The sequence below is a fragment of the Lepisosteus oculatus genome, chromosome 2 (genome assembly GCF_040954835.1).
Source record: "Lepisosteus oculatus isolate fLepOcu1 chromosome 2, fLepOcu1.hap2, whole genome shotgun sequence".
Taxonomy (NCBI): domain Eukaryota; kingdom Metazoa; phylum Chordata; class Actinopteri; order Semionotiformes; family Lepisosteidae; genus Lepisosteus; species Lepisosteus oculatus.
Window position 1 is genome coordinate 69,354,439 of NC_090697.1, and position 14,037 is coordinate 69,368,475.

Consider the following 14,037-nt stretch of genomic DNA (forward strand, 5'->3'; position numbering starts at 1 on the left):
TGCTTGTCCTGACCACAGCTCTGCAGGATGAGATCGTGGTGTCGGGGTGTCCTTGCTTCGATCAGGCACAGTTCAGCTTGCTTTTTTAATAGTAATAGTTCTTATGCTTATATAGCGCTGTTCTGGGACTCCACTTGAAGCGCTTTACAGTAATGGGGAAAGAGATGAGGATTCAGGAGGCCATGATTGGGAAAGGCCAGGGCGAAATTTGGCCATGACGCTGGGGTAACACTCCTCTTTTCGAGGAACACCCTGGGATTTTTAATGACCTCAAAGAGCCAGGACCTTGGTTTTACATCTCACCCAAAAGACGGAGCCTTTTTACAGTATAGTGTCCCCGTCACTATACTGGGGCATCGGGACCCACACAGACCGCAGGGTGAGCGCCCCCTGCTGGATCTGGTTAGCGGCGGGGCTCCTGTCTCCTGAGTGCTGTCTCCACTGGGGCTCAGGACGGCAGTGTTTTCTCTCTGTCAGCATTAAGCAAAGTTCCTGAGCACCTCAGTCAGGGTCAGTGTAACCTAACTTTCCTTCACCTAAAATAAAAAAACAAAACAAAACAATCCAATGACATTAATTTCCTGCAGAGTTATTTCCTGTAGCCGCACTGCGAGTCCATCAGTTCCTCTCGTCGAAGGTCCCCGAGTCCAGCAGTTTCCTGTGTTATTTATTGTTCCTATTAGCATGCAAAGCTCTTTTCAATTACCAGAATTCTCACTTGATTGCACGATTGGAATATCCTGACAACTAAGAGTCAGGATGCATGATGCATACACCTCCTGCAATCAGTCATTTTTAGATCTTCCTAAAAATCCCAACAAATTGAAATAATTGCTTCAAGCAGCTCCGCTGGCCTGACCTGCTGGCTGCCCTGCCCAGACGAGCAGCTGGGTGGTGAGTGCAGGGAGCTCGGCCCAGGGACCCCACAGTGGCAGCAGGGGGGTTACAGGCACAATGGAGTGGGATTAGAAGAGGAGGGGTGCTCTGCATTGTTTTGCAGGTACCACCCAAATGTAGAATCTCCCTTCTGAGAGAGCCTGTGCAAATCCTGGCCACCTTGTGCAGGCCCACACCCTCCTCTTCTCTGGGAGCTGAGCGCTCTGCCTGAGAATGGGATAAAGACGTTTGGCCGTTTGTCTTCAGGGTGAGGGAAGAATGCCGCATCCGATCAAAACAGGTTGCCCCCCCCCCCCCGAAGAAAAACATTCCCCAGCGCTCGTTTGCGCTTGGCGGCGGCCGTACGGGGCTTTTGGGATCCCCGTCGGGATGAGGCTAGGACAAAGAGAAAGTGTAGGAGAGGGAGAGATGGATTAAGGATGGACCGAGGGGAGGTGAGGAGGGGGTGGAGAGCCGAGCGGAGAGGAAGAGAGAAGGAGAGAGAGAGAACAGCGCGTGCTGTTCATTCCAGGGCAGGAACAGTGTGTGCTTGGAGCTCCGGCTCATGGAGAGGGGAAGAGGGAGGAGGTGGCCGGAGTGTGTGAGTGTGTGTGTGTGTGGGGTGGGGGACTGCTCCATGCTCCAGTACCTCATGGCTCGTAAATAACATTGCAACAGCCTCCGAGCTGGAACCCTGTGCCCAGCTGGCCGCCTGGCTGTGTGCGCAGCAGTGGGGGAACCGCTGTTCCCTCGTTCTGCCCCCCCCTCCCGTGTTTCGGACCGCAGCGGTGTCCGGGGAGCGGCCGGGGGAGGGAGAGTTCACCGGGCCCCGGTGGAGCCGCGAGCCCGCGCCGCGGGACCCCGTCGCTCCGGTCAGAGCCCGCCCGCGTCGGCGTGCCTCTGTCAGCCGTAACAGTTAACTCTGTCAGGCGACTGGGGGCTCATTTCCTGTCTGCGGCAGAGCTGCAGGCTCCACAGGAGAGCTCTCTCTCTCTCTCCCGTCTCTTCTCCTCCTCACTGATGCTTTCCTTCGCCTTTCTCCTCCCCTCCTCTCTCTCTCTCTGCGAGCGCTATTTTGGTATTGGATTCTTTGTGTTTTTTTTTCCCCCTCTCTCTCTCTCTCACTCTCTCCCTCTCCATTATCATTGTGTGTGTCCTTCTCTCCTCTCCCACCCCACCCCCTTTCCCTGTTCCACTTTAGGCTGTCTGCCTGCCGAGTGACCTAAATTTGGGGGGAGGGAGAGGAGGAGGAAGGGGAGAAGGGGGGTGGGGTGGTGGTGTTGGAAGGCAGTGATGTTTGTAACAAATTAGCATGTCAGTAAATATGGTTTATCCCCGAGATTGAGAATAGGGGGTGGGGTGGAGGTGAGGGCTGGGACTGGATTGCTGATCCCTCAACTGGTGGGGCAGCAGGGGGGGGCTGTGTTTTTGGCAGAACAAACAGACCAGCTCTTGTTCAAGCAGAAGCTTGAGAGGTAAATTCTTTGGCAGTAACTTCGAACTCACCCCTGTATCACAGAAGGAGCGCACGGTCATAGATAGTTCAAGATGGTCCCCCCCCCCCCCCGTTACCGTTGGCGCTTGTAATGAGACGTTTTTCTGCGGAGACTGGAGAAAACGAAAGGAAGAGGAATAAGACACTTTTCTCTCAGCACTATATTTAGCATTCCCTTGAAAAAGTGGCCTTTCTGTAGCGGAAACAAAAGGAGTCTCCAAGGAAAGCTGTCAGCGGCAGAATCGCCAGCACAGGCACTTAAAAAAAAAAAGAGACAGTGGTGCATCAAAAGTGTAGGAGCCCCCTGCTGACGTCAGTGTGATTTGGAGGCGCTGAAAAACAGCTCTGTTCTCATTACTCCGTGGAATCGCCTCGTGGCCGCAGTGCTGAGTGTCTGAAATCGCTCTTGGCTTCTCCTGGAAGAGAACGCAGTGCGAGTGGTCCCAGTAAGGGCAGCGTGCCGATAAGTAAAACCGGCCTGGTCCGCTCTGCAGCCGGTACAGCTCGGGATGTTGGTGTCTTGCAAGGGGTCAGTGCAGCAGAGGGAATGTCTGCTGGGCAGGTGCGGCAGTAGCTTTGTACAGGACAGGCGTGTTCACACAGCAGGTACAGCAGAGGTGCTGTCAGGTGGTTCTGTTGCTTGTAAAAGCTAGCCAAAATGGTCTGCTTCCCCAGCAGCCGTGTCTTGACGGGGGACTACTGCTACGGTTTTGTCTCTATCTGGGCAGATGACGTGTGTCTGACTGGATGTTCGGTTGGTTGCTGGCCTCTGGTCACGGTCCTCATTGTCGCTTGACATGCGAAACCAGAGCTCAGTGTCACCTGCTGCCCTTCAGCGGGACCAAGGCCCGCTGGTGATCTGAGCAAGGGCCTGAGAGCAGGCCCTGCAGCGTTGACGTAGTGTGAGTGTACAAAACTTCAGGAGCAGTGTGTCTGTCTGTGTGGCACGTGGTGCACTGTGTATGCAGTGCGTAACCCTGTCTTTCCATGTCCCTCAGGCTGCCTGCTGGGTTGAGGTGTATCGGGGCTTCCTGCTGAGCCCCACGCCCCTCCGATGAACCCCATCAACCCCATGAAACCCGCCCTGCCTCCAACGCCACACAGGTCAGTGCCGTGGGCCCGAATCGAAACGCCAGCACTCCACACCGATTCGAAACCCTGAACCTCAACACTAAAAGTGCTCAAAAGCAAGCATGCGCGCACAGTCGCTGCACTGGAGCTGCCACACCTGCAGTGACAGTGGCGCACCTGTCTCTAAAACTGACCGGTCGGTTTTAGAGACAGCTCTGCTGTCTGGAAATCGCGAGCAGTCTTCCTATGTTTGCGATTGGCTCAGCTGCATCCAAGGCTGGGACTGAGTGAGCACGGTGCGGTAATGTGATTGGGTTGGGTGGGCAGGAAGAGGCCGACTGTTTTAGGTGTATCCTCTCAGCCTATGGGCTGAATAAGCTTTGCTGCTGATCTGTGCTCAGGAACACCGATTTCCTGTTGCTGAGGGCCTGACTTCCTGTGGTGTGCAGAGAGGAAACTGATAGAAGCCTACTCTGTCAGGAACCTGACCACAAAAGCCCCCTGACAATTCTTACATTGCTGTACAGTACTCTGCACTGCATCTTCACATGCTAATGCTATCCCACAGTACAGTACAAGAGCCTGCACAGCACCCAGACACTTGATCAAAGTGTTTCACCCTGCCATTCTGTACTGAAGTACAGTTCAGCACCATACTGTCCTCTCACATTAAATACTACCATCCAGGAAAGAACATGTAGCAGATATACAAAGAACACTTTTGTAAAAGCTAGGAAGTGTCATCTCTGTGTATCTGCTGCTTCTATTACATGTTTCCATTCATTCGGCAAGAGGTGTAATAAATAGTTAAAGCCCAGGATCTGCTGCAATGTGTCTTCAGCCTGTTCCAATGATGTAGTCTGGAAGGTTTTCAGTCAGCTTAGTTATTTAACCTCTCTTGCCCCAGGATGTGTAAAATGACTGTGTATGGCTGGGAGGCTGGGTTTCGCGTCGGGGAGAGGGGTGATGTTAAATACAGATTCAGCAGCAAAGGTAAAAAGATGAAGGGTTAACACAAAGCTGACCTCAGGCCATGTCCTCCGAGGGGATGAATTATACAGGACCAAGCGGATTGTAGGAATCCGGTATGTGTTGCAAAAATGATTCTTCAGTGCGACACACACACACACCCTCACTATCCCTCCCTCCCTCTCGCGCACTCTCTCACTCTTTCTCCGAGGCACAACCGCTCTTCCTCGTCTCTAGGTGACAGTGGTGTCTCCATGGAAACGCAGCAGAGAGCTCCGTGTGCTGCTTGAGCATGTGACTGTGTGAATGTTCTCGGACACACGCGCGCACACACACACACACTCGGCGCGCGCAGATCAAGAAGTGTGCAGCCACACACGCCCGGGCGCCACGCTCAGAGACTAGAGGGTGACACATACGTGCTCAGTCAGATTGCTTAGGCAGTGAGTAAGCCACACTCGCACACTGTATGTAACTGTGATGTCAGATAGGAAAGAAAAACCCACACACAGTGTCACATTAGTCAGTGGTGATGCGCTGACCAATGCAGGGCTGTGTCATTATTGGCATCAGGCAGACCGACCCTCACACACAGCTGATAGAACAGAGAGGTGCATGGGCTGTGGGATTCAGTCCTGAGTGGGAATTCCTCCACTACAAGGCTTTATAACCCTGCTGTCTCTCTCTGCCCCGTACAGTGACGGCTCCTACCCATATGACCCTGTCTCTTGGCAGCAAGGCAGCAATCAGCCAGCAGGTTCCCTCTCGGTGGTAACCACTGTGTGGGGGGTGACCAATCCCTCGCCCAGCCAGGTAGGGTAGTGACCCTTCGGCAATGTTGCAACAGCAGTGGCTCCTTCTTCCACTAGAACAGCCTGTTCTAGAGCTCATTCTCAGTCTCTGCATCCAGTCCTGCTCTGATCTCTGTTGCCCTTCGTGTGGGCCTCCTCTATTCCTTCCTCTCTCCATCTTTGCATCTACATCTTTATGACACTGTGTGCTTATTTCTGGGTGTTGTTTTGTATTGTGGTCAGACTGTACCTTATTGTCCTGCTTCTGTTTCTGTTGTGAATTTGGGTGCAACACCTTCTGTGAAGACTGTTTTTGCTCACCTCTGTTGTGCAGTCAGATTTGGTCCTGTCCTTCCGTCAGCTGTTTGCGTTGCGGGCTGCTCGCAAACGCAGGATCTTCATCCGCCTCCTTCTTCTTCCTCTCTGGCCCCCTCCCTCTCAAGCAGGTGCTGGGCAATCCCATGGGTCCAGGTGGAAACTCGGCTGGTGGTCACATGATGCCCGGCAGCAGCCCGGGAATGAGCTCTCCGCAGTTCATGGGCCAGCAGGGATACCCCGAGCCCAGCAAGGGCTATATGCAGCAGGGGCTGTACGGCCGGCCGGGAGGGGGCTACCCCGGCGGGCCGGGATACGGGGGCAGGTGAGGGCACACACGCCTCTGACCGGAAGATTTCCGCGCAGTGAGAATGGCAGAGAGCGTTTGCAGAGGGCGCCTCTCTTGGCACCTCTGTAATCGTGCAGCTAATTCCTAGCAGTTCATTGATCCGAAAGCCTTATCAGGCGGTTTTAAGGGTTGAAGAACCTCAAGTCAATTATCCGACCACATGGTGTGACCTTGGCCTCACGATTTTATTTCTCATATCGTGCAATACATAGGTGGGATTTTTTCATTTCAGATAAGAGCGAGTCCTGGGTTTTCTTTCGTGAAAGTCTTTCATTATTGCAAGAATAGGATCCCGGGCTCTCAGGAGTAGCACAATGATGCCCGCAGCAATCCATCATTGGCAGCAGCTTGGCGTCGCCGAGAGCGACTGGGGGGTATCGGCCACACGAGGGCACGGGTGATGGTGCCCGCATGAGCACCGCCCACTGGTGCAAATGTCCTGTGTGACAGCAGGTCTCTGTCTTTTCAGTCCAGCTACACACATGCCTGTGTGTTTACTTCGAGTTGCTTACTATTCAGACAAAAACATTTCAGAGGCAGTTTAAATAATTTCACATGGCAGCACGATGAGAGTGAGGGCCGCAGGGTGCCGAGTTACAGCTGATCGAATGACAGAAGTGTCAGATGACAGGTTAACTCTCGTCAAGTGAGGCCCGCAATTCTTTTAAGTGCCTCGGCTGACGAGCTCGTCAAGTGGAGCGTCGTCTCGGAGGGATCTTAAAACTGAAAGTGTTTCTCAGTGCGGCTCAGGCGGCACCATTATGCAAATGTCTGTGTTGCGCAGAGTAAAAAAAAAAAAAGAGAGTGGTTTTGCACACCCTGCCTGCAGAGCAGCAGTGCTGGCGGCGGCGCCCGACACGGTGAAAGACCTGAACCTTTTCATTCTTGAGCAGAGAACACTCCGAGGCGACCCGATTCACGTTTTCAGAGTCGGCCGAGTCCACCCACTTAAAATCACGGCAGGCAGCACTCTTGGAGCATGATTCGGAAGACGAAAGAAAACTGTGCAGAAAGTGCAGGGAGGCTCTGCTTTACGCAAAGGGTTGTAGGAGTGTGGAACAAGCTGCCCAGCCGATCCAGACAGTCTGGGTTCTTTCAGGAAACAGCTGGATGAGAGCCTTGCGTTGGGTTGTTTCTGGGGACTGGTGAGGGATGGCAGCAGGGGAAAAAGAGGCTCTGGTGAACAGCTGTGCCACCCAGCCTCGGCCGACGAGCGAAGCAGGCGCGTTGGTGTGCGCCGTGCGGGATCTGGTGTCGGGATCAGGGCCCGTATCCACAAGGTGGTGTGCTGACGCCCGGTCTCTCTCCTCTCTGTCTCCCGCAGCTACCCCAGCAGTGGCGGTGGGTCGATGGGGATGCCCCCCCACGGCGTGCGTCCCTCTGCCGACTTCACCCAGGCGGCGGCGGCGGCCGCGGTGGCCGCGGCGGCTGCCACGGCGACGGCCACAGCCACGGCGGTGGCGGCGATACAGGAGAAACAAAACCAGGAGCTGAACTACGGACCGGTAAGTCACCTGCAGGCAAGGCCACTGGATCGTGATCGTACTGTGGCAACACGAGACTTGTGCTGTCGCAAACTCATCTGGAGAGTGGCCCCCTGACGCTGTGACCTGCGAATGCAGGCTCGCCCTCATCCACGCAGCGAGGCTCTGACACGCACACTACCTACCGGTGGCGGTAAGGTAGCCAGCCTGACTGACAGTGGCTGCTGTCCTTTAGGGGTGTTGCTCCCCCTTGTGGCCGCCGGTGGGAATTTCTTTAGTCAATCCTGCTGCAATGAGACAGTGCAAGCCTGCTGGTCGCAGTGGTTTCAAAATCCAACCTCAGAACAGGAGGATCTGGCTCTTTTTTTCTCATTTGTTTCCCCATAAAGACCTTGGGAGAAAAAAAGAAGCACCGTACTGTTTTTGTTTTCATTTCTTTTTCAATCCCTAAAATTTCAAAGAAATAGTTTGGGTTTGATTTCTGTTTTTCGCAACATTACGTTTTGACTGCGATATTGAATTTCTGTTTTCAGAGATGCGTGCGCGACGCGTCCGAGTTCATGCTCTGCTGTTGGTGTGCGCCGTGATTTAATTCAGACATAAGAAAACAGTCATTTTGAAACCACACAGATATAGCCTTAGCCCTTAGAGTGTTATGTCCCTGTTTTATTTACTTGTATTCATTTTAAATGTAGTGGGCATGGGTTTTTTGAAATACAAGTGTAAAAAGAAACCAAAAGGTGTAAGATACTTAGCTGATAAAATACAATTTGAGTAAATATTTTTTTTTAAGTGTGCACTTAAGGAAATTCTAGTCATTTATTGCTGTGGACATACTGATGCTTGGTTGGCTGATTGTGCTTATTTCCTTTTACACTTCGAGAAGTGAGGGGAACATTTTGTGTGATTCCGGTGGAAAATGTGTGCAACCCAGTACAGTAAAAGCGTTGAATTAATACTGTGATTGCAAATCCTCTACATGCTTTTCCTCTCGTTTTTTGTGTTCCGGGTTCGAGCCTGGGTTGTTTCTAGCCGACTACAATCGGGATTCCCCCAGTGGCTGCTTGCAATTGGCTGAGCATCAGGAAAGGGTGGGATTAGTTAGCACATGTGACCATTAGAGCCCTGCAGCCTCCCGTGTTCTTGCAGGCACACGGTGCCATCGGTGACGGACAAGGCTCTCCTCCAATCACCGCTGAGCCTCCGGGCGCAAGGCTGTGCAGCCCATGACCCCCCCTTTTCAAAGAGGAGGGGATTGGTGGTGGGCGTGTCAGAGGTGTCTCTCTCCACTTCCTCTTTCTTCCCTGTGTGTGGTCACAGGCTTCATAGCTGCAGGCCGAGAAAGACCCACCCGGTTTTCTTTTTTCTTTTTAGACATTTCTAAAACATACTTTGCTCTTTGGACTTGAGAAAGGTGGCTCCAGAAGGACTGCCATCAGAATACGATGTGCAAAGTCATGCTCACGCCAGTGTCTGAGTACGTCGCAAGAACCTGAGTGGGGTTACAAACGAGGAGGCCATTCGGGCAGTCTTGGACATAGTCATTAGTTCATTGACCCAGGGTTCTCACTCTCCTGTTTCTTGAAGGAAGCAAGGATATCGGGTTCATCAACATAACTACATGACGGCACCTTTTTCTACGTGTGACCTTTTCTCTGTTCAAGTCTAAAACCTTCAGTTCCTTCAGCCTGTCGGTCCATTCCCATTCCCTTGGTTATTCTTTTTTGGACTGGTTCCAGTACAGCTATGTCTTTTATAACAGTGATCACAGTTGTACACATTTTTAATTTTGGCCCCACCAGGATGCCAGACCAGTCTCAACAGTGGTTCTACAAGTAATTGTGTCCGCTTCTTCTGTGTTGACTTCGATTCTTTGTACATATTAAAGTAGAATCTTTTTCTTTAATTTCATATAATCAAACCTTCTTTTTGTTGCAAAAAATAGAAAATGTGGAAACAAGCCCATCATACATTTAATTTTTGGTTTATATATTAAAATTTAAAACGGGGGACAACCTTTTTTCAATTTTCATTTTCAGAACAAAAAAGGGAGGATTCACTTGCATGCTGATCCACTGCCAATAGTAGTGACAATTTTAAAATAAAACCTACTGACCGAATGAACTGCAGGTTTATGAACAGTGATGTCAGTGCTGCCTTCGCTCTGTTGCAGATGGGTGGCGCTTCCTCCTATAACAGCCAGTTCCTGCCTCACTCGGGCCCTAGAGGACCCCCTGGCATGACCGCCACAGGCATGGGCCCCTCCCGACCCCCCTCCATGGCGCCCCTGTATAACTCACAGGGCCAGCGGCTTCCTCAGCACCCAGGGTACCCTGGGGGCCCCCAGGGGCCACCACGCCCACAACAGGGCCTGAAAAGGCCTTATAACTCTGAGGTGAGTCTGGGATCTACCATGAGATACAGGAGGACATCTCTGATGATGATTATAATGGCATTTTTATAGCACTTCCTATTCCAATACACTTTACAAATACATATACGTTACACAGCGTATCAGGGGGAGGAGTGAGGAATTGCTTCACCAGTTGACTCAAGAGGGCTGTGTTGGGTAAGCTTGTTCAATGAAAGCATGGGATCAAAGTTAGCAGGGATCCTTCTAAACATAAAATCCTTCTAAACTTTGGGGAAAAGCAGGTATTCAGCACCCGTGTTTCGCCCCTGTACAACGGCAACACCTACAGCATAGTGTCCCCGGTCACCATGCTGGGGCATTGGGCTTGGGAGGACTGGTTAAGATGAGAGAGCGCCACCTACTGGTCCACCGGCACTTTCACCAGCGGCCTGGTTTTCCTCTGGGTTCTGTCTGACCCCTGCTGCAGTCTGCTTGTTCTCAGGTTGTACTGCAAGGGCTCTGCTGCAGTGGGGAACTGTGCAGGGGCTTTTCTTGTATTAACCTGCTCATGTATTAACGGCAGGGTCACTTGGGAGTTTCTGCACGTGAAGGCCCGGAAGAGGTCCTTGAAGCCAGCTTGCTCCAGTGCCGAACGATCTGTGGCTTCTACACGTCTCACTGTTAGTTTTTTCTGCCTCTCCTGACTTTTTCTCCCCTCTTTGTGCTCAGGGTTTCCCAGGCCAGCAGTACGGTCCCGGGATGGGCAGCGGGGGGCCATACGCAGGTCAGCCCATGCAGTACCACGGCCCCGGCGCCCAGCGCTCTGCCCCCTCACCCTCTTACCCCGGGCACAGGATGCCAATGCAGCAGGGCGGCATGGGGCAGTACCCCCCGGGTCCTGGCAACCCGGGGCAATATTACAAGGTGCGTCAAGAGCAGTAAAACGCACGGGCCCCTGGCCGCTTTCACACAGCGTTTCAAGAACCGCCCTTGCAGTGACACGAACAGAGGAGTGCGAAACCAAATAGCGCTGCCACTGGGTTCTGTAGTCCCAGTTTGTTCTGAAAGGCCTTGATCAGTTTACATCTGTGCACTAGCTGCTCCCAAACATCTGGCTAAACGAATGCAGGGGGGATTGATATAGGTGATGTGGGTTAGAACATAGTGTCATTTGTTGAGCGTTTTAACCTCTGGTAAAAAAAAATGAGCAATCCAGAGTGTGGGTGCACGTTATACGAGAGAGAGAGAGCATCCACTGGAATCATTCAGCACTGTGAAGTCCTGTATTTCGGGATCCTTAATTAGTAGGGGATAAAAAGAAGGCACTGCCATTGTTAGCCAGGGTCACTCACTAGTTAAGTGCGCGGACTGCCAGGCGATGCAGCGTTAACGTCTCAAGAAGGCAGAATCTGACAGCCTTCCGCTTCACGTGTGCTGGAGGTCTCACTCTGCCCTGTTTGTTCCCCAGGCGGCCGAGCAGTTTAATGGACAGGGCACCAGCCTTCCAGGGGCAGGGGCAGGGCCAGGAGGCTACAGCAGCTTCAGCCAGCCTGCTGTCAATGGGGTAAGAATCTCGCTTCAACAGGTCCTGGACTTCTCCCCCTAATCACACGTGCTCTGCGCTTGAACCCTGACTGTATTTCTGGGTGCAAAATTTTAAGGTCTTAAAAATGGGAGAGGCTTTCTTACCAGAAGCAAGGAGGCCTTCCTTGCATGCAAGATGCTCAGATCGTGTCTGAACTAGACTTACATTGAAATAAACGGCTCCTTGTGCGTGTAAGGGTGAAATGATCTGGTCTGATATCTTCTCTCATTCTTTCCCACCCTCCCTCCCCTCCTTTCTGCCGTTTCTTCTCTCTCTGCTGACAGCCGGGGCGAGCGATGCCAGGGTACCCCAGCTCGCCCCTCCCTGGTAACCCCACCCCACCCATGACGCCTGGCAGTAACATGCCACCTTACATGTCACCAGGACAGGACGTGAAGTCCCCGTTCCTGACCGATATCAAACCCAACATCAACTCTCTGCCGCCTCCCCCTACAGGTACAACACCTTGTCGGTTTTCCGTTTAGGCTGGGCAGTGTTTCGTAGTAAACGGAAGTACATCCTCCGTCGAATGCATCTTTGGAATCGTTGTTGGTTAAATCACTTGATAAGACTATTAAATGTGTCCGTCAGGGAAGAGAATTGAGTCTGGTTCAGAACCTGGGAGATTACAATGGGATGAGAAACCAGGGAAAAGAAGCCAGGGTAATGACTTTGACAGCATGGCAGGTGGTTGGTGCCATACTCCCACAACCCTTTGTGCAAAGAAGTGCCCGATAACCGAACCGCGAATCTTGCCATCTTCTCCCAAGTGATGAGCTGAACTGAAGTATAGTGTGGCCATAGTGTAGTTTGACCTGCAGTGGCCAAGTGCGTTTGCAAGTGTAGTGCAAACCCCTGGCACAGAGCAGTGTATGTGAACTTCGTGGCTCAGCTGGAAGATATCCTTGGGCGTGTGTGCTGATTGTTTGTGTTCTGTGCACGGATGCTAATTGCAATTTTAGTCTCCAGTTGTTTGCTTTGGAGACAGTTGGTTGTTTTGATTTGAGAAGGTGCGCAACTTGCTGTGTTGAATGACTCAGAGGGTGTAACCAAGTCCTGTACTGTGATGTGTGACAGTGTCTTTGTAAGCCGAACTCCGTCTTCCCCCTCCCCCCTCTGCCTTCCTCAGGTAACCCTAGCGATGACCTGCGGCTGACGTTTCCCGTACGGGATGGGGTGGTGCTGGAGCCTTTCCGATTGGAGCACAACCTGGCAGTCAGCAACCATGTGTTCCAGCTGCGGGACTCGGTGTACAAGACTCTGATGATGAGGTGAGGGGTGGAGATGAGCCGTGCTTTGGGCTCTGGGGATGAGCCTGGCGGTACTGTTGCAAATCATTCTAGCAAATAATTATGGATTCTCAGTTGACAAACATTATGCACCAAAATCATGGCTGTGAGTGAGCTCTGTAGGACATCCAGCTACATGGAAAATGTCCTGTCGGGTCTTAAAGGGATCTTTTGTATTGACACATCCAGGCTGTTTTGAAAGGTGTAGCCTTAGAATGTCATTTGATCTGCTGGGGTTTGGAAAGATGCAGTCAACTCCAAAAGATGAGCTTTCATCTCCGATTTCTTAAGCTTCCTGGCCATCTAGAATAGCAGCTTTCATTTTAATTGGCCGGTGTGACGGGGCAGGTTACAGAAGTGACATCACTGCCCCCTCAAGTCGGGAAGGGAAGCTCTGCTGTGGCGGTTCTGATCTTGGGGAGCGGCGGAGTTCTCTGCTGTCCCGGGAGTGGGCCTGTGCGTGCTCGTTAGACACTGAACAGTCTGGTGTAACGGTAATTGTCCGAACCTCAGCAGCCGCGGGGAAGCATGGCAGTGACAGAAGGTCGAAAGTTGTGGCCTGGGCTTTGCTGGGGAGCAGGCCTGTGTCTGAGGCTCCTGGGTTCTATAATGAACATTTCCGTGTTATGGGAAGTATGTTGTGTACACAAAGGCGAAGCAGTGTAGTTATGGTTCTTCTGCTCTTCAGCGCAGAGTGAGCGAAGACGATCACCTCCAGTATCTTCTAGGGCTCTGTTTTACACTTCAGTCTTGTTTTGCTCCTGGTTAGGTGTGGTAACCTCTGCATGACCTATTGCAATCATGTCAGGCAAGCGCCCACGTGATTTTATTCTTTTCTGTGGATTTTGGATACGATTACTGATAAGTAGGGTGTAGTTAATGATATGAATAATATCTATAAATATGTTCAAAGATGAAAAAATCTCTCCTGTCTCCTGTCTAATTTATTGCATGTTTCTCCACTGTGTGTTTTTAAGTATTTGGTGTGTATATTTTTTTTAAAGTATTTTTAAGTACCTTATTTGGTGTGTTTATTCTTATTATACCGTTTTAAAACATTTGAATTTAGCAAAATTTGTATCGTGAATGGTTCACGCAACAGGGTCACTCCCAATTTACCTAACATTCCAGGCGGGCAAAGACTCGTGCAGCTGAAGTTCAGTTTAAACGCAAGTCGGGCAGGGGGTGCAGTGGTGGGAGTGGGGTGTGAGAGGCTGCGTTTGTTGCCCCCCGCAGGCCGGACCTGGAGCTGCAGTTCAAGTGTTACCACCACGAAGACAGGCAGATGAACACCAACTGGCCGGCCTCGGTGCAGGTCAGCGTCAACGCCACCCCTCTCAGCATCGAGCGAGGGGACAACAAGACCTCCCACAAGCCCCTCTACCTGAAGCAGGTGTGCCAGCCTGGAAGGAACACCATCCAGATAACGGTCACCGCCTGCTGCTGTGTGAGTACCGCTC

At 51.8% G+C, this 14,037-nt stretch overlaps 1 protein-coding gene across 5 annotated transcripts in view; it reads left to right on the forward strand.

Annotated features, from left to right (window-relative positions):
* Positions 1-14,037, forward strand: part of zmiz2 (zinc finger, MIZ-type containing 2) — a 34,852-nt gene that overhangs the window by 11,830 nt on the left and 8,985 nt on the right. The window contains exons 2-11 of one of the 5 annotated variants that reach the window (XM_015365744.2): positions 3,370-3,475; positions 5,110-5,224; positions 5,646-5,842; positions 7,191-7,371; positions 9,524-9,745; positions 10,433-10,627; positions 11,172-11,267; positions 11,573-11,744; positions 12,418-12,559; positions 13,814-14,024. In XM_015365744.2, coding sequence (XP_015221230.1) covers positions 3,426-3,475; positions 5,110-5,224; positions 5,646-5,842; positions 7,191-7,371; positions 9,524-9,745; positions 10,433-10,627; positions 11,172-11,267; positions 11,573-11,744; positions 12,418-12,559; positions 13,814-14,024 — 1,581 coding nt within the window. In that variant the 5' untranslated portion in view covers positions 3,370-3,425. Of the gene's footprint in view, positions 1-3,369; positions 3,476-5,109; positions 5,225-5,645; positions 5,843-7,190; positions 7,372-9,523; positions 9,746-10,432; positions 10,628-11,171; positions 11,268-11,572; positions 11,745-12,417; positions 12,560-13,813; positions 14,025-14,037 lie in introns of those variants that run through there. The other 4 variants (XM_015365808.2, XM_069182017.1, XM_015365865.2 and 1 more) reach the window with 4 other exon arrangements.